The following is a 19680-nucleotide window of genomic DNA, read 5'->3' as shown; positions in this document are numbered from 1 at the left end:
GATGCTGTTGATAACTAAAAGGATAGGAAATCTAGAAAACCTATTAAACAAAATCGACATGCCCCTGTAGTACCACTAGAGGGTGGAAAAGATTCATCACAAACCCAAACTGTCAACTTGAAACTGAAGAACTCTGCTCATACAATTTTCTGAGTACGAAGAAATAACTAAAGTTAAACTCCGGGTAGAATATATCTATATATATACACAAACACATGTGCATTTCTAAGGAAATGTAGGTGCATTTGTTTTGCTGCCATGAGTTATAAAATCTTGCAAAAGTCTTGTTCCAGTCCTCTAAATCAGGGCAAAAACATTGCATATGAATATGCAGAGTTAAGAATGATGAGAAAACAGAAGCAGCAATGACTGCTGCCACCACCAAACAGATGGATGGGTCCGGCCAGCAGCCAAACCATGTGCAGGGTGGAGAGGGCTCAGCCGACCGTGCACCGAAGAGGCAGTTTGATTGACTGTGAAGACAGCAGAACTTCCCAAGGTTGGCTGCTCATTGGGATCACCTAGGGAGCCTAGGTCTTACCTCCAGAAACTCTATTTGAATTAGTTCAGCATGTAGCCCAGAGATTTTTAAAATAAAAAGCATCAAGATATGCAATCATTCAGTCAAGGTTAAGAACCACTGAGGAGGAGGTAGGTCTGGGGTGGTGGTGCAGGGTATTGGGGGTGGAAAGTCTCTGCTCCCATTCAAAGAATCGATCATGACTTTTCCAGTTTGCATAAATCTTCTAAGTCACACATGTCATACTGATGGGCCAAGTGTTAACGTGCCTTGATGTCAGGCCTCTAATCAGAACCCCAAAGCTTCCTGTTTTCCGCTTCCTTGATGAGGTCTGAAGTTTCATGCAAGCAGTGAAGAAGTTCTATTAATTTTTCAAAGGATTGTTGGAAAGGGAAGGGAGTGCCAAGGTGACTGATTCATACATTCTTTCAATGCATATTCATGAGCACCTACGCTGTTGTGCTGGGCACTGGGCTAGGCCGGGAGGAGCACCAGCTCTTCTAGGAGGGAGTGGGCAGAGTTGAGGAAGCCTCCCACATGATGTCAATGAGTACTCAGCCCCACTGAGACAACAGTTGCTGCAACTATGAATTCTGATAGGATTTGAGGGCCTTATGTACCCAGAGCCTGGAGCTGTCCATATGAGCTCCCTGTGGCTGCTTTTCCAAGTGATGACAACCATGTGTCTGATGAGCAGGACTTGGGAATCCATCCATTCATCCATTCATTCACTCATCCACCAAACATTTATTGAGTACCTACTCTGCACTAGCCTATGTGTTAGATGGCAGGGATACTTTGATGAAGAAATAAATCTTGGAGCACTTCCAGTCTAGTGTGGATGCAGGACTGTGGGAAGTACAGGTTACCATGGGAGAGCAGGAAAGGAAGATTTGGTCCATACTGGCAGAGGTGGTAGGCAACCATTTATGGAAGAGTGAACTGTCTTTTACTAGCTCTTCACCCTCATCTCTAGATATTACTAAATTTCTCAAGGCTACAAAGTGGTCTTATGATGCCAGATCTTATGTTTTGGGGTAGATGTGTGATTCCCCAGTCCCTCTCCTTGTTTTATGTTGGCTAATTGGACTGATTTACTTTACCAAGATGCATCTATATTCTTCTCCCATTTGCAAAACTCTATCTTCTGATTTCTGACTCTTCATGAGAAATCATGAGAAATACAGTGTCTAGCTCCCTTAAAACCAAGGGTACCAGGGTTCATTCTTTTTTTTTTTTTTAAATAGTGTCTCATACTCAATACAGATTTTTTTTTTTTTTTGAGAGAGAGAGAGAGAGAAAGAATTTTTTAATATTTTTTAGTTTTCGGCAGACACAACATGTGTGGTGCTGAGGATCGAACCCAGGCCGCACGAATGCCAGGCGAGCATGCTACCGCTTGAGCCACATCCCTAGCCCCCCAGGATTCATTCTTGAGATGATCTAGGGCCTTTCCATCACTGAATCTCCCCCATAAAATCTTTGTCAACTTTTAGAGATTAGTTCAGGGATATTGATCATAGAACAAATTCAGCAGACAACTAGGACTACAGAACTGGCTAATTTGGGTTACTATTAAAGGCTATGTATATGACTTTTTAGAATGTATTAATGTTGTTTTCCTGTTGATATATAAACATAATTCAAAGATACAAATTTGCATTTGTGTACATAGTATTTAGATCCTGAAAATAAACTAAATAATTATACACCAAAATCTGGGCACAGTGGTATATGCTGGTAATCCCAGCAACTCAGAAGGTTGAGGCAGGATGGCCAGTTTGAGGCCAACCTTGGCAACGTAGGCCCTAAGTAACTTATCAAGACCCTATTTCAAAATGAAAAAAAAAGAAAAGGGCTGGGGTGAAGCTCAGTGGTTGAACCCCTGGTTTCAATCCCCATCTCTCTCTCTCTCTCTCTCTAACACACACACACACACACACACACACAAATAAAATAAGGCCGAAGAATTATAGCTAAGACTCCTCCACCCTTTCTTCATCTCGGACTGAGCTGCTAGCCAGTAACTAAGGAACCCCAGGAGTTGCTAAATCTACTGACCAGTCTCATTTTCTTGCTTTTGGCTTTTAATAGAGACATTAGCCCTAACTCTGTAGTCTGTCTGGTGTCCTCACTGCAGGGGCAAACAGATACCCATTTATCTGATTTAGGACATTAGGACAAGTTCTGTGGCTGCACTGTTTCCACCAGTGGAAGTGGAGTTGTTATTTTTTTGATTGTTATTATGGTCCCTTATTTGCAGGCTCTACTGTAGATTTTGTTAGATTTTCTTTCAAAAGGGTAAGAGTAGTAAGACCCAAGCAAAAACTTCCAGATCCAAGCAAGTCTGTAAATGGTTAACTTTCCCACTAGGATTCTGTGGTAGCTAAATTTGTGATTTTGTTCTCTTAGGAGTATAAAATCCTTCATAAACTTTAAAGTGTGAAATAAACAAGTAAATAAATAAAGTGCTCATACATCTTAGTTACTCTTAAATATTTTTGGTCATTGCAATAAATATGAGATTCATTTTAAATTATAGCCAATTGAAAGGTTAAAAATCTCAGATGTTACCAAGTGTGTTTTTCGTGGAAACAATGTAGCCTCAGAGAAAAATGTGGTTACATGTAATTATCTTCAAAACAAAAGCAAACAATAAGAATCTTCAAGGGAATGTATTAAATGATTTAAACAATATGTGCTAAATGATCCATAAAATGCTCTTCTAGTAGCATCTTTTATTGTAATATGTCATAGACCTCGCTGTTAATAGTGACTTGCAAACAAAGACTCATCACCTCTGCTAGAATAGCAGAGATGTCATCAGCAAAGTTAAGAACTGGTGATGATTAAACAGCTTGTAGATTTAGCAGAAACATGTGCAAACATGTGCCTCTTCTCTATTTGTGGAGTATTCTTGTCTGACATATAAAGTGAGATTCAAGAAGGAGTCAGAGTTGAGATTAAATTTTAGAGAAGGGTCAAGACAATGGTCTTAAGCTTGCCTTTTAGAATAGGAAGAATAGCAGGGCAAGAAAACTGGAAAACCTTAGCACCCAAGCCAGGATTAACAACAGGGTTTGATTTGCATATCCACCTTGGAAACTCTGAAATGTCATCAGTGATTCTTCAGTGCTCTGATCAGATCTGAGCTATTTTAGAAGAGTCGATGAGTCTTCCCTAGTTACAAAGAAATTCTTGACACTTCATCTATGTTCATATCAGAGTGAAAGCTTCTGATAATTTAATTTCTGTTTACATCTGGCTTCAAATCCTTTCATCTCTCTGAATTTTCCTCCAAATTCCTGATGACCTCTTTGTTGCCATTTTCAAAGGACCTTCCTATTTTTTGTCTTCTTTGACCTTCTAGCAGTGCTTACTGCAGTTGACCTCTGTCCTGCTTGAAGCATGTTCCTCTTCTGGGTCCTCTTTCACCACATCTTCTGATTTACACCTATCTGCTGCTTTGAGTTGGTCCCCTTGAGAGCCTTCTTCCTTTTGTAGCTCCTTCCATGTCTGTGAGTCTTAGAATTCTATGTGGACCATCTTCTCTTCACTTCCTGGGGTGAGACTTGTATAAGCCTTTTATCTCTGTGTTGATGGCTACCATGATTGTCCCATTCCATATTTTTTCCTCCCACTCTTTTTAAAAAAATTTAGTTGTTGATCTATCTATCTATTTATTTTTATGTGGTGCTGAGAATTGAAACCAATGCCTCACACATGCTAAGCAAGCATTGTACCACTGAGCCACAGCCCCAGTCCTCCTCCTACTCTTTCATTCCAACCTTTCCCATCAGTATATATCCAAATCCTATAATTTTTAATGTCCACAATGTTCTGAAATCCTTCCTCCACTATTATCCATCATGACTATGTGTCTCAGGCCCCAGCAGATCCAGGCACTGTAACAACAATGTCTTTTTTGATTTGTTCTTTATTTTATAATTTAGAAAGACAGCTGGGTGTGGTGGTGTATGCCTGTGATCCCAGCAGCTTGGGAGGCTGAGGCAGGAGGATTGCGAGTTCAAAGCCAGCCTCAACAACTTAGTAAGGCCCAAAGTTTGCATGTCACAAGACCCTGTCTCTAAATAAAATATAAAAAGGGCTGGGACAGGAGAAGAAGATTAACATTTAACAGGGATGAGAGGTGGGAGGGAAAGGGAGAGAGAAGGTAAATTGCACGGTAATGGAAGGAGACCCTCAGGGTTATACAGTGGAGGGGGTAGAGAGAGAGGAGGGGAGGGGAGGGGAGAGGTGGGGAGGGGGGAGGGTGGATGAGGGGAAAGGCAGCGGAGCACAACAGACACTAGTATGGCAATTTGTAAATCAATGGATGTGTAACTGATGTGAATCTGCAATCTGTGTATGGGGTGAAGGTGGGAGTTCATAACCCACTAGAATCAAAGTGTGGAATATGATATGTCAAGAAATTTGTAATGTTTTGAACAACCCACAATAAAAAATTAAAAAAAAAAAAAAAAAAAAAAAAAAGGGCTGGGGAGGTGGCTCAGTGGTAGAATGCCTCGGGGTTCAAATTTCAAGTACAAACAAAAACAAAAACAAGAATGACGACTTTCTGTAGTGTAAAAAATGGATTGTAGTGCAATGTACCAGTCTGGTAAATACACTTCTGTACTCAAGATTTCCTTATGTTCCTGTTCACTATGACAGTCCTCTCTTCAGCTTCACCTCTGCTCTTGTAGGTTTCCACCATATATTGATACATAGTTTCTTTCTTTTTTGGGGGGATGGGGTATTCCCGTCAGGAGCACTCAACCACTGAGCCACATCCCAGCCCTGTTTTATATTTTATTTAGAGACAGGGTCTCACTGCATTGCTTAGAGCCTCACTGCTGTTGAGGCTGGCTTTGAACTCATGATCTTCCTGCCTCAGCCTCCTGAGCCATTGGGATTACAGGCATGCGCCAGGGTGCCAGGCTAACACATACTTTCTAATGCCACCTTCACTTCTTTTTGCAATTGCAATTCCCTCTCTCCTTAATCCTCCCCTCCTTAATAACCTCGTACCTATGAATCTACCAGAACTCTCCATTCATTCTCTCTTTCCAACAAGTCTTCCTGAATGCCATCTCCCAACAAGTACTGATTTATGTTGACCCAGAACATCCTGGACTTCTATCATTGTAGTGATGTGTGGCTCTGCATCATGATTGACTCTTTACTTTTCTGCTAAACCCTCAGGACTTTAAGTGGAGTTCTCTCTCCTTCCTGCTAATGTTTATTTCTGTGCAGAGTAGAGGCTCAATACATATTTTTTGAGTGCATGCACTGACTTTCTGGGAGGAACTTCAGAGAGAATGTAGTCAGGACTCTGAAAGGGTGAAGGAGGGTGAGAAAAGAGGTAACTTCTACCTCTTACTGTCCTGACTTCTTTAAAAGGTCAAAAGGAAGGCAGCAAATTGCTCCTTTTATGTGACTTGTCATGGAAGCAGGTGGAGAGATAAAGATCAAAATCCACTTTCTTAGCAGACAATGAGCAGTAGAGGTGGCAACATACTGAGGAGACACCAAAGAGCTCAAACAATTCAAGGGTGATAACAATTAGCACTTCATAGTTCTTACCTTGTAACAGCAACTGCTCTAGGTGCATTGTAAATGTTAATTCATTTAATCCTTTCCACAACACTACTAGGACAATATTAGTGCCATACCCTTCTCACCAATGAGGAAACAGGCCCAGAGGGATTATATGAGCCACTCAGGGCCCAACAGAGGTGGTACTGTTTGTGGACCACTTTTCCTACACAGCAATGGGAAGGCGGGTAGTAGAGTAGAATTAACCTGTGATGTCAGGGTAAAATCAGCTGCAGCTTCAACTAAAAAAAGTTTATTCCTTGCCCCTTGGGCTGAAGCGTGTTCCTCCAAAAGGTCTATCCAAGTCCTAACTAACCTTTGGTGCCTGTGAGTGTGATCTTATTTGCAATTAGGAGGCTTGCACATACAATCAAGTCAGAATAGGCTAGGATGGGCCCTAAATCCAAAGACTGGTGTCTTTTTCAGAGACAGGTGCAGGCAAATTGGTAGAGAGAGAGGGAGTGAGGGTGGGGGGAGACAGCACCAGCCATGTGAAGGTAGAAATAAGCTATGAGCCAAGAAACATTAAGGATTGCCAAGAACCATCAGAAGCTAGGAAAGAGGATGAACAGATTATCCCTCATAGCCTCAGGAAGGAACCAGCCCTGCTGACACCTTAATTTTGGACTTCTAGCCTCCAGAACTGTGAGAAAATAAACTTATGCTCCTTTAAGCCAAAAAAAAAAAAAAAAAAAAAAAAAGAAAAAAGAAAGAAATTTCTTTGAGCTGGTTGTGGTGGCACACACCTATAATCCCAGTTGCTTAGGAGGCTGAGGTGGGAGGATGGTGAATTCAAAGCCAGCATCAGCAACTTAGTGGGGCTCCAAGCAACTTAGTGAGACCCTGTTTCAAAATATAAAAAGGGTTGGGGATGTGGCTCAGTGGTCAAGTACCCCTGGGTTCTGGTACACACCCTCCCCCAATTCTTTGAGTTTTCACCCTAGACCTTTTTTAAAAAATTTATTTGCTTCTCTAAAAGGCTGGTGTGACTTGGGAAATGAAAGGTTGCATGTAGAAAAACATGAGAGGCATGGTGATTATAGCATGAAGGTACTAAGAGAAGTTAAGAACCAGATATAATCAATAACTTCTCTTTCATTTCTCTTGAGAATAATGAGTATCTGCACTGGTATTCTCGGTTATCTTCACAAGGAAAATAAGTTGCATCATATTGTGATCTTGAAGATGGTGGAAAACATGGCAGGATAAAGCAAGCTGATAGAACAGTTGTTAATGAAGTTACCATACTTACCTTTTGCCTTGGTGTACACATCTAAGAAACTACCTAACCAGTTTAGTACAGGAAAACAAGTTACCTAATTTCTTTTGTATTTTAAAAAGTCATTCTTGGACTCTTTTAAAAATATTTACTTGTATTGGATATAACTTTCAAACACTTGCTATCTCAAATTTTAAAAAAGCATATGTTAATGTTTTATGTGAAAATCTGCCCAAGACTCATACTTACGTGGTGACCTACAATGTCAAGTCTTAGTGTGAACAGTCACAGTCAGTATCCACTCAGAGAATTCAGAATCTCTGAGAAAAACACACCCAAGCAATTTATGGGCTATATTTTTAAAAAAGTGATAGGAAAACTGTTGTCCTACTATGAGACAGGGAAAAGGGGGTATGATGAATGCTCTAGATTTGTTTGTAGAATGTCTAGATTGATTTGTTTACTTCCTTCCTAATTTTTGCTTTCTGTTTAGATACTAATTTCCCTGAATGGAGGAAAACAAACTTAACATTGTTTGAATTGAGTCATGAAGCCAGGCACAGTGGAGCACACCTGTAATCACAGCAGCTCAGGGGGCTGAGGCAGGAGTTGGAAGCAGCCTCAGCAACAGAGAGAGGCCCCAAGCAACTTAATGAAACCCTGTCTCAAAGTAAAAATTGAAAAGGGCTGTGGATGTGGCTCATTGGTTGAGCACCCTTGAATTCAATACCAGGTACTTAAAAAAAAAAAGTACAATCTCAGACTGGGAATGTGGCTCAGTGTTAGAGTACCTAGCATGCACAAGGCTGGATCTCAGCACCAAAAAAAAAAAAAGTAAAATTTCTTTCTAATCTCAGAGGTGAATTTGAAAAAATATTCCATAAAATTTGTACATTTTCATAAAATATTATTTTGAGAAAAATCTGTGAAAATTCTAAAGGAAAAATACAAAACTAAGTTTTTTTTTTCTGAGTAAAAGACATATTTTGACAATAGTCTAAGAATAGTCATTATTTTATATGTACTATAAAAAGTGGCATCATTCATTAAAAAGGCAGAAAGTGCATTTGGATAATAGAATCCAGACAAATTCAGGGTGGTCTTTTTTATTTTTAATTTTTTAGTTATAGATGGACACAATACCTTTATTTTTTTTATTTATTTTTATGTGGTGCTGAGGATCGAACCCAGTGACTCACATGTGTGAGGCAAGCGCTCTACCACTGAGCCACAACCCCAGCCCCAGAGTGGTCTTAATATTCTCATTGCCTGAGAATTTTCACTCTCAAAAGTAAGTAGAAAATGGTTAGATACTTAATAAATATTAATAACTGAAAATGAGAATTCCTACTTTGTAAGTGTAGTAATATCATTTTCTATACTATCATCCTTGCAGTGGAATACATATTTTCTATTACACATTTTAGATAAGAAAACCTATTATTGTAAGAGCTACTGGGATACAAAAGGCATATTCAAGCACTTGTATTAAGTATTCAAACAGTCAAAAAAAAAAAAAAACAACAGAGAAAATGCCAAGACAAGTTGTTATTTTAGAGATTAATAATATATAGTTTACATTTGAATTAATAATGCATGTGTAAACTATTATTGTGAGTTGCAAAAGGTGGACATTTTCTGGCAAAAAAATCTTTCAGTCAACTGATGCTGCTGAACTTATTTATGTAATTAAAATTCTTAAAAAAAAAGAACACTTTTGCATATGATTTAGGAACTTATACCTGCAAACTTATTTTCACAACTGTTAGTTATATGGATTGGTCTTTTAATTACATATCTTTAGAAATTAAGTACTACCATGAATAAAAGACTTCCAATTAAGTTATTAAACTATTTAGTATAGTTATTAGATTTTTATAGAATCCAGTAATTTTAGCTGAAACTTGAAAATGATAAAAAAAAAAGACCCACTAAGCAAAATCAGGATATGGCGGAGAAAAACATCCTCCTCAAGTGTCACATAGTACACAGAAAGTTTCAGAAATCCACAACAAGGATAGACAGATAAATAATTCAATTAAGTTAAAAATAAGGATGAAGAAAGAATTCTAAAAATCAAGAATTCTACAAAGGACATTACAAAATCAGTCAGGTTTCAAGAAGGTAGAGCAAAGTAAATCTTAAACTGTTGCTAAAGCGCTTAGCTAGCAGAATAAACCTATTTCATTTTCTTTCTTGCAGCTCACAATCCATTTTATAGGTTGTGAAGCAAAAGCAGAAAGCTTCAGAAGGTCTTGGGAAATGACAGAGACCAGGTTAAATATGACTTTTAAGAAAACTAATCTGCTTCCACTAGATAAAATTTTCTATTCTTGTTGCAAGTTAGATTAATTTGAGGAATGAATTGTCCCCTCACCCTTTCACTTTAGGATCTTTCATGGATATAATCAATGCATGTAAGGAATCTCAAGGTGACTTCTAGACCACCAATGTCCAACAGAATTTTTTGCAGTGAAAGAAATGTTCCATATTTTCTTTGTCTAATATTGTAGCCACTAGCCATCTGTGGTACTGAGCACTTGAAATGTAGATTGTGAGACTGAGCTGCTGAATTTTAAATTGTATTCCAGTTCAATCAGTTCAAATTTAAATAGTCTCAGGTGACTAATGGTTACTGTATTGGAAAGTGCATTTCTAGATCCTCTGCATCTCTTTAACTTAAGGTTTTCAGACATCATTTCACTACATATTCTGGATTTTCTGGGCTTAAATATCATCCAAGACTTCTAGTTTCCCCAGGGTAGGATGATAATATAGTTGGTTGATTAAACTGGGATACTTTGAGAAAAACAGGGAATATTATTAACGATTACTATGAGAGAAGAGGCATAATCTGAGATTTTCCAGGCCAAATAGGAAGGTGTGATCTCCTGTAGGACTTGATACTTGAATGGTTCCATTGGGAAATAACTAGGCTTTACTTAATTTCTTCTGAGGTTGCTGTTAAAGATAGGTTAAACATAAAAAATGTGCACTATGTATTTTTACCATACCATGATTTTCTTTGTCCCCACATTCACCAAAATCTTTTCATTCATTTCTGCTTTTGTAGTAAAAAGCCATGGCATAGAGAAAGCCATGTCTAACATGATGCTAACTGACCAAATAAACAGACATAATCAGTCATGCTGACATGAGATTAGACAAAGCATCTGAACAGCTAAGCTGTTTTGAATATTTTAAATTTTGCTTCTGCTTTTTGGTAAGAGGCAGAAAGTGCCAAAAAATACCAGAGGTATTATTATTATTTTTTTTTTGCTTTACAGTCACTCAGCATTCCCTTACAGATATAAATTCTCCCAGAGGGATTTGACGAGACAGGCTGAGAATGCAGCAGTTCATTTAGTCCATATCCTGAATTTTTTTTGTGTGTGTGTGTGGTTTTTTTTTTTTTTTTTTTTTTTTTTGTGAAGGGGAAGAGGAGACTATAAATATAAATTTAAGTTGCTTTGGATGCATTCTTAGCTTTCTGCCATCAATAGAAGAAGCAAAGTTAAGATTAATCATTAACAATTACATTTCAGGACCAAGTCACTGCATTGTAATTTGGGTTTCTCATTTTCAGAACTCAATATCTTTTAAAATAACCCAGAGGACTTTATCTTTGATACAAAATACAGAATGTAGATTGGAGCATCACATCCTAAGTATCATTTAAAAATCCAGTTGCATCAATAAACGAAATGTCCTTAAAGGAACAAATACAGACAGCATGCTGAATCCTATGTAATTTCTCCAGGATGGCCCGGCTTTTCACCTTTTAGAACATATTTTGTGTTGCACGCTATAGAATTTTGTATTTAGAAAAAATATTTCACAACTTAATAGGCATGTGAATGATCAGGAAAAGGAAAAGTAGTTATTCTAGGAGATTTACCTGCTAAAGAAGAACTTAGCAACATAGTAATTCAAATAATCAGAGATTTGCCTCTGAATCATTTGGTTCCAAATTTTCACTAACCTGATAGCTCTAATGACAGTTTTAAGCGGTGGGGTGAGATCTTCGACTGATACATCACACTGGCATCCTTTTTCATCATATACATCATCAGTGCCAAGTGCGGTGTCAGCTGCAAGAGAAAAACGCCAGTCAACACCAACGACAGCAATTGAAAAACATGATGCTGAATTATCTCACAGGAACAGTAGGTACTCACAGATTAAGTTTATAAACCAAGGTATGTATCAGGTCAGCAACTCTTTTCCCAACGTTATTCTTTCTCATCTTCTATAGTCTCCCCAGGTTTGTGTGATTTGACATGAATACTTTCCTGAATTGCTCTTCGTGGGGAAGACAGTGGTGAGTATTTGTGTTCATCTACCCATGCTCTTTTGCACAGTTCCTTGGAAACTAACAGCCTGAGTTTAAACAACAGCTGTTTGGAGTTAGAAAACAGTCTTTGAACATGTAACTGGCCTGCATATGTAGAGCTCAAATCCCGTGACATTGACCCCATGAGCCCTATGCCCTGAACAAGTGAGCTAAGCAGCCAGACCCAGGAATGCTGGCTACTTGTTACTGCACACAGGCAGGCGTGGCCCAGGAAAGAGCTTGCTTAAGACAATACAGCCAAAGCTGAGAGCAGATTTTCAGATTAGATAAGAAAATCAGTTCCTCATAAATCAAACAAATTTATTTTGGGGTTCAACACTGAGAAAAGGGGAAGAGTTATAATAAATAGCAAATCATTAAAGGTTTGTAAGATGAATCAGAAGTAAACTCATATATTTGCATTTTTTTTCCACTGACAAAATATTGAAAACGAGTTGAAATTCCTTGAAGTTTCATCCATTTAGGGACGGGATAAATGAATATGGATAGGTTTATATAATGGAATATTAGGAAGCTGTAATGATATATTATTTTTTATTATAATCATTAGCACATATTAACTGTATAAAACAGTGGGTTTCATTGTACAATATATTGTTAAAGAAAAAAGTCTTCATATTTCTCTGGGATTAAGAGCGAATTTTATTCTTTTTGCTTGGCTATATTTTCTAAAATTTCTACAATGAATATGTATTACCTCAGTAATACACATGTAAACTAAATAATAAAATTGCACTCATGAGAAACAGGTTGTGTGGCCTCTGAATGCTGGATTTATATGGTCCGAGCTTCTTTGTGTTGACCTGTACTACAGCACTGACACTACTTTGTGTTGCCTTTGCTCTGTGCAGTGTTCATTTGGTAAGCCAAGGGAGAGACTTTGTCTATGCACTGTCCTGGATGCTTCAAAATCCAAAAGGATATTGGAGGTTCATTCTTTGAGACAGTTTGTACTTGGAATGCTGTTGCTGTGTCATTTAGTTCCTGTAATATTCACTGTGTATTCACTCCATTTACATTGTGCTGGAGTGGAGGTGGTAGTGGGGGAAGAGATGATGGGATATGTATGTGGATGAGTCGTCACAGTTCTTCTTCATGGTCTCTTTGGCCTTCTCTCCTAATCAGGAGGAGAGATGGAACTATCACCTCTCAATTGTTACAGTAACTGGGATATTGTCAGAATTCATCCCCTGAAATTTTTATGCTGAAATTTAATCACCAGTGTGATAGTTTTAAGAGCTAGGGATCTTTGGGAGGTGATTAAGTTAGGACAGCAGACTCCTCATGAGTAAGGTTAGCAACCTTATAAAAGGGCTGGAGGGAACTAGTGAGGCCCTTTGGCTCTTCTGTCTCTTGCACCATGTGACGACACAAGGTTCATCTTCTCTGCAGAATGCAACAAGGCACCCTCTTGGAAGCAGAACCCCAGTCCTCAGCAGACATGGAACCTGTTGGTGCCTTGGTCTGTCCTAACTTCCCTAACTATGAACAGTAAGTTTCTGTTCTTTATAAAGTACCCTGACTCAGGTGTTTTATTTTTTTAATTTTTATTTTTTATTAGTTGCTCCAGACAATGCAATGATCCTGACATATCATACATTTGATTCAATGGGGTATGAATTCTCGTTTTTCCATGTGTACAGATTGCAGGATCACATTGGTTATACAGCCACATATAGACATACAGCAATACTAGTGTCTTTTGTATTCTGCTGCCCTCCCTATCCCTCTCTCTTTTCCCCTCCCCTCCCATCACCTCTCTCTACCCAATCGACTGTGACACATTTCTCTCTCTCTCTCTTTTTTTTTCCTTCCCCCTCACACCATCATGACTCAGGTGTTTTGTTACAGTAGCACAAATGGATTAAGGCAGATATCAACCACTCACTGAGATTTATGCCAGCCCTTAGGTGAAGCTTCTGCATACATTATTTTCTTACATGGAATAGCTCCACAAGTTGGTGATGGCGTTATGCAGAAATTGAGACTTGGGGAGGGTAAGTGCCTTGTCTGAGGCCATGAAGGTGGGTAAGTGAAGATAGTAAATTGCAAAGCATGGCATTATAATTAATTTCTCTGAAGCTCCAAAGCTCATACACTTTATATTGCATCTCCCAGTGTCGGAATGCATTCAGGGTTCAATAGTGACACATAATGTTAGGAGAGACAGAGTAAAGAGCTTATAACGTGTTGCTGGATGAGTTGGGTACCTTTAACTTTTCTCTAGAGAAGTTGGCTACAGTTTAAATGACAGCACATGATTAACTCTGTTTGACAGCTGGTTCCTCAGTGATGACCTTGAGAGTGGCTGGCTCATTTTGCTTGATTGACCACCCATGCCACACAGCCATTACAGCCCTGAAACATCATGCCCATGGTGGGATGACATTCTTTCAGAAACTGTTCATGGTTTCTTCCTCTGATTTGATCTCACCCTGCTTAGTTGCTATAGTGGGGTGATTAGGTTTGCTCCCAAAATTTATGTCCACCTGAAACATCAGAGTCTGACTTTATTTAGAGAGTTTTGCCAATATAATAAAAGGTAAGGTTTAGATAAAAGCATACTACATTGGGTGGACTCTAAATACAATGAAATTGTCTTTATGGGAGAGAGAAAAGGAGAAGACATAAAGACACCGAAAAGACAGAGGCAATAAAATGGAGCAATGCATTTACAAACCAAGGAATACCAAAGATTGCTGGCAACCCCTCAAAACTAAGGATCATTTCTTCTCCAGAGACTCTGGAAGGAACTAGCCTAGGAATACCTGGATTTTGGACTTCTGGACTCCTGCATTGTGACATTACCTTTCTGTTGCTTCAAGTCACCCAAGTTGTGGCAATTTGTTGTGGTAGCCTGGGAAACTAATGCATTTGGGAAACTATTCACCACTTTCCACTTCCAATTCTTCACTCTAGGACAGTAATGATTATTATAATAATAGTAATAAGAGCTTTTTAGAGAAATCTAATTATGTACCAAGAACTTTAATTGATTGCTATAAAACCCCATGAGGTGTCTTACTATTATTGTCCTGTTTTACAGATTATAGAAGTGAGGAATAGAAGGTAAGGAGACTCCCTCAAGGACACTTGGAGAGTGAATGATACAACCAGAATTTAAACCCATGTAATTGGGGTCTGGAGCTACCTGACTCTGAACTTAACCTCTGACCCCTTCCAGATTTGTCCTTGTCTCTTTTTGGCAGCTGTGTTTTCTTCTGTTGTATTATATTTTCCTTCACATCACGGACAAAGGATCCAATTTGGAACAGTGTGGTTACCATGGACATGTGCTGAGCTAGTCCACACCCTAAGGGATCCCTGGAAATACACATACTCTGGAACTTCAGGAGAGTGTATGAGGGGTAGAAGAGGAAGATAGGTAGAGGGGTGCTCACAATCAGGGAAGAAGGTGGACAGAGCTGAGGTGACCAGCTGCTATTATGAAGCCCTGTGAGAAGCCCAGATATTAGTGACACAAAGGGAATATCCAATAAGACACTCTGTGACGATTCTCTGTACGAGTATAGAATTCATGAGAATGTTCTATGCTGTCCTTCAAAACAGAAGCAAGTGACTGCTTTCCCTCCTCTGAACTCTAGTGAGAGGTACCTCGAATAGCTATCTTATACCTTAGGAAACTGGGGAACACTAGAATGGGTTCAGGGAAGGCAGATCCTGGGATACCTATATTGATGATCTTTTTTTGTGAAGACAGTATAACCAAATATAACATGATGATGAAGGTCTCAATGGCTAAATAGCATAAAATGCAGGGCCTTTTCATTATAAGATTAATGAAAAACTGGTTTTTCAGTAGGTGTCTACTATAGTGCTGATACTGAAACTAATGTTCACAACTGACTGTAAATGGAGCTGGGAACATGCCACATGGTTATGGGACAGCTACTTGCTAGGTCAGTGCTGCACTGCCTTATTCCCAACAGGAGATTCATCTATTCCTCTTGTTTGGGAACAAGGTTGGACAGGAATGGGAGTCAGACACCAACTATATTACATTTAAATGCATCTTATTGGGGAGTTTTGTTGTAACAATTTATAACTTGATTACTCAATGCATAAATTAAACACTCAGTCCTGCTTTTTCTTTTTTTAAATTTTGGTAGGTTTTGTTAGAGCAAATGAAGAGGAAGTATATTTTTGCTGGCATGTGTTGAGGCAGAGGCTGAATTAAAGATTTTTTGTCCTCTTTATTTCGAAGCCAGAAAAATGGGAAAGAAGTTGCTATCTTTGTTTCTTAAGTATCTTGAGATGTCAATATTCTTTTCAGCGAGGTTAATAACACATTAAATGTCTTTCTTTTTTAAAATGTTTATTTTTTAGTTTTAGGTGGACACAATATCTTTATTTTATTTTTATGTGGTGCTGAGGATCGAACCCCGTGCCCTATGCATGCCAGGCAAGAACGCTACCACTTGAGCCACATCCCGAGCCCCAATTAAATGTCTTTCTTATGATTACCAGGGGCTTTAAACCTTCTATGAATACTAAAACACCTGGGTGGGACTAAATTTTCAGCTGAGGCTGGCTTTCTGCCCTCTAACCAGATGTCTGGCTTTTTGCCCTGGCATTTTGGGAGATGTGGGTTAAGGGAACATAAGCTCATGTGAGCACAGATCTGCACAAAATCTAGTCATAAAAGGCAAAATGGCAATGGAGGTGTTCCTCCTATTCCTGGTGGCCTACCCCATACATGGTCCATACTTGGCACGGAGGAGAAAAAGAATAAAATGTAACTCTTTGTCTCCCCCATCCCTTTCCAGTAGCCTTTTTCCTCCCTCCCTCTTTTCATTTTCCTTCCTTTCTCTTTTCCTCCCTTCCCTTCCCTTCCCTTCATTCTTTTTATTTATTTATTTATTTTTTGAGGGGCTCTGGATGGAGCTCAGGGCCTCATACATGCTAGGATCACACCCTACCACTGGGCTATACTCCCAGCCCCGTTTCCTGTGAATTAGCAGTGTTCCCGGAATGGTTCCCAAACCTCCCCATGATACAGTTTGGAAAATCTAATATGAATTTTGAAAAAATGCTACTTAAAATTGGTATTTTTCATAGTGTTTGGAAAGAACCACTTGGCCCTTAGGTGATAAAGGTAGAAAGTGTTAAAGAAGATATGCTAAAAACTTCTGTGTCCAAAGATCATTTTTTCAGTTTCCCTTATGAAAATTTGCCATGCAGATTCCAGTATTTCTGAAAGCAGGACAGGAATTTTCTTAGACCCCTCCTCTTACAGATTCTATTTCTTTTGGCATTTCTTGAAATGACTACAGTGGTTTTCAACCTTGGTTGCACATTGGAATCGCCTGGCGAGTGTTAAAAAAATACCAACACACAGGATGCCTTCAGGATCAACATTAGAAACTGAAGAATAGACCCAGGCATCAGAGTTCTTGTTAAAGCTCCCCAAAGTAGTTCAAGGGCAGACAACAGCAAGGCCATGATAGTAGATGAAGAGATGACATCCTCTTGTTTCTCTCAACCAGAGTTGAAGAGTGTTTGACTGATCTGCTTTCTTTTTGTTGGTGCTACTGGTGTATTTTGAGAGGAGCAATTTGAGACAATATAGGTGCCTCAACAACAGGACATGACCACATCATTAAAAGAAAAAATAGAAAAAACGTCCCTTGACAAATCAGTAATAATAAAAAAGTCTGTTCTATCATGATATTCTAATCATTATTTAATTCAGCTTGAAGCCCTCAGCCTTCTGGGGTCTAGTTATTGTCTTCTTCCCATTACTATCTGAAACCTCATTCTTTTTAGGCTTTGGCATCCTTCTTCTTTTAAAGGAGTCACTGCTGTTTTTATAAATGAGAAGTTTACATTTCCACATACCAAAGTAAAATAAAAGTTTTCCAAAAACATAGCATAAAACATTTGCTTGCTTTTTTTTTTTTTTTTTTTTTTTTGCGGAAAAATGATGGTGTGCTCAGGTTTGGGGCAATAGAAGAAATTATAAAGGAGAAAAATGAGAACTCTGAACAAGAAAATGGAAAGTTTTACTACTCTGAGTGACTAAACCATAATGTCAAAAAATTTGATTAGGAAAGAAAAAAATTCACAAAGTATAAAAAGGCTTAATACCTACAAATGTATGAGGAGTTTATTTGAATGAATCATGATACAAAATATAAAAGTACAGATATATTAGTCAAGAGAGATGAGTAGAGCTCAGGGTTTAACTCAGTGGCAGAGCACTTGCCTAGCATTTAAGAGGCCCTGAGTCAATCCCTAGGACTGGAAAGAACAAAAATTATATTTATCCTAAAGAGACTTGGAGTAATAAAAAAGGATTTAAAACTATTAAACTTTAGTAGACATAAAAATCTATAAATTAAAAGTATGGATGTCAGCTATGTAATTTGTAAAAGAATAATAATGGTTCATAAGAAAATTGAGGTGAATTTTATACACTTTTACATTGCTGGTGGCAATGAAAATTGAAACAGATTTTCATGGCAACAAAAACTTTGAAAAATTGTAATCAGTAATCATATAATTTTATTCCAGAAGTTTTCTTTGCAAAATAATTTCAAAAAGAAAGGTTAGTGCAATAATGTTTACTGTGTTGTTGCCTGCTGTAGAAAATTGTCATATAAAATTCAATGTCCCAAAGTAGAAAACTGAATTATCATAAATTACATCATTTGACTATGGAAGTGTACTATGCAGCTAAAAAAGATAATTATGGAAAGTATGTAATAACATGAAACTATTTAAAAGTGTATGATTAAGTTTTAATATGAAACCAAATACTCATGTTGATTATGTACAATGATGTCAAAAGTGAGATTATTATGTTGTGTGCATATGCAAATATGTCACAATGAGCCCCACTATAATATGTAATTACTACATATCAATGAGTTAAAAGATTAATAAACAACAAAATAAGTTAGCTTACTGGGGCATGAAATTAAAAATTATATGTAATTGCTTTAAAATTCCTTAAAGAATTTAAGAACATTTTTTTCCATCAAAAAAATAATATATGTGTTTTTTGGGGGCACTGCTAGAGGTTAAACCCAGGGTTTCATGAATAATAAGCATGCACTCTATTACTAAGCCACACCCATGGCTCCTAATAATATATACTTTTTGACAGAGTATTTTAAAACTAGAAAAATAATTAGAATGAAGAAAAAATATTTAAAAGTTCCAGAACTTAAAAGCAACCAGGATTGTAATATTTTTCTCACAATAAGAGTGTGAAGGCTAGAAGCCCACAATATATTTTTATTTTTGGAATTTAAATGAAGCATGCAATGATTCTGTTTCATTATTCTATGGGGAACACACATTAAAATGGTTGCTGTTAATGGCAGTGATGACTAATTGGTTACGTTCTGTCATGAATTATAATTTATTTTCCAAGTATTCCTTCTTCTGCTGCTGGTTGTATCTCAGTTGCTCTCCTCCCCACCTCACCCCACCCTCTGCTATCATTTCCCACTACCTTAAATATCATCCTAAATTTAGAATTTTCATTTTAGACATGTGCTAGTCTAGTTGGATTAACTTCTTTAATCCAACTAGAATTTAGAGTAACTGCTTGGACCCTGATGCAGAAGCACAATTTCATTTCACTATGTTCTTGGCTAGGGCCTTTTTTTACTGTTCTGATAGATGCTGCTAGGTCACCAAGGGACATACTTGGTTCCCAAGGCACCTCTAATAAGGAAATTAAAAAAAAAAAAAAAGAAAAAAGAAAACAACAACAACAACAAAACTATAGAAAATACATTATTTTTGTTGTAGAATTTCTCCTTTCAAATACTTCTATTTTAACTGTTTTTCTCTCATTATAATATATACTCATTGTAGAAACTTTGAAAATCTAAATTTTAATATTTTAAAAATATAATTTTATTTTTTTGATTGGCCACATAATATTTGTACATTTTTGTAAAGTACAACGTAATGTTTTGATGCAGATATACACTGGATAAAGGGTCATTAATTTAC

At 37.8% G+C, this 19680-nt stretch overlaps 1 protein-coding gene across 2 annotated transcripts in view; it reads right to left on the bottom strand.

Moving 5' to 3' along the window:
- Positions 1-19680, bottom strand: part of Kcnq5 (potassium voltage-gated channel subfamily Q member 5) — a 550965-nt gene that overhangs the window by 15422 nt on the left and 515863 nt on the right. For both annotated transcript variants that reach the window (XM_046443015.2, XM_046443014.2), the window contains one exon: positions 11320-11428. In XM_046443015.2, the coding sequence (XP_046298971.1) occupies positions 11320-11428 (109 nt within the window). The remainder of the gene's footprint in view (positions 1-11319; positions 11429-19680) is intronic.

The sequence above is a fragment of the Marmota monax genome, unplaced genomic scaffold, assembly GCF_021218885.2.
Source record: "Marmota monax isolate L192 unplaced genomic scaffold, Marmota_monax_Labrador192_F-V1.1 WCK01_AAM20220418_F8-fsc00091, whole genome shotgun sequence".
In the NCBI taxonomy this organism is placed as follows: domain Eukaryota; kingdom Metazoa; phylum Chordata; class Mammalia; order Rodentia; family Sciuridae; genus Marmota; species Marmota monax.
This window is presented reverse-complemented; position numbering and strand designations above follow the sequence as displayed.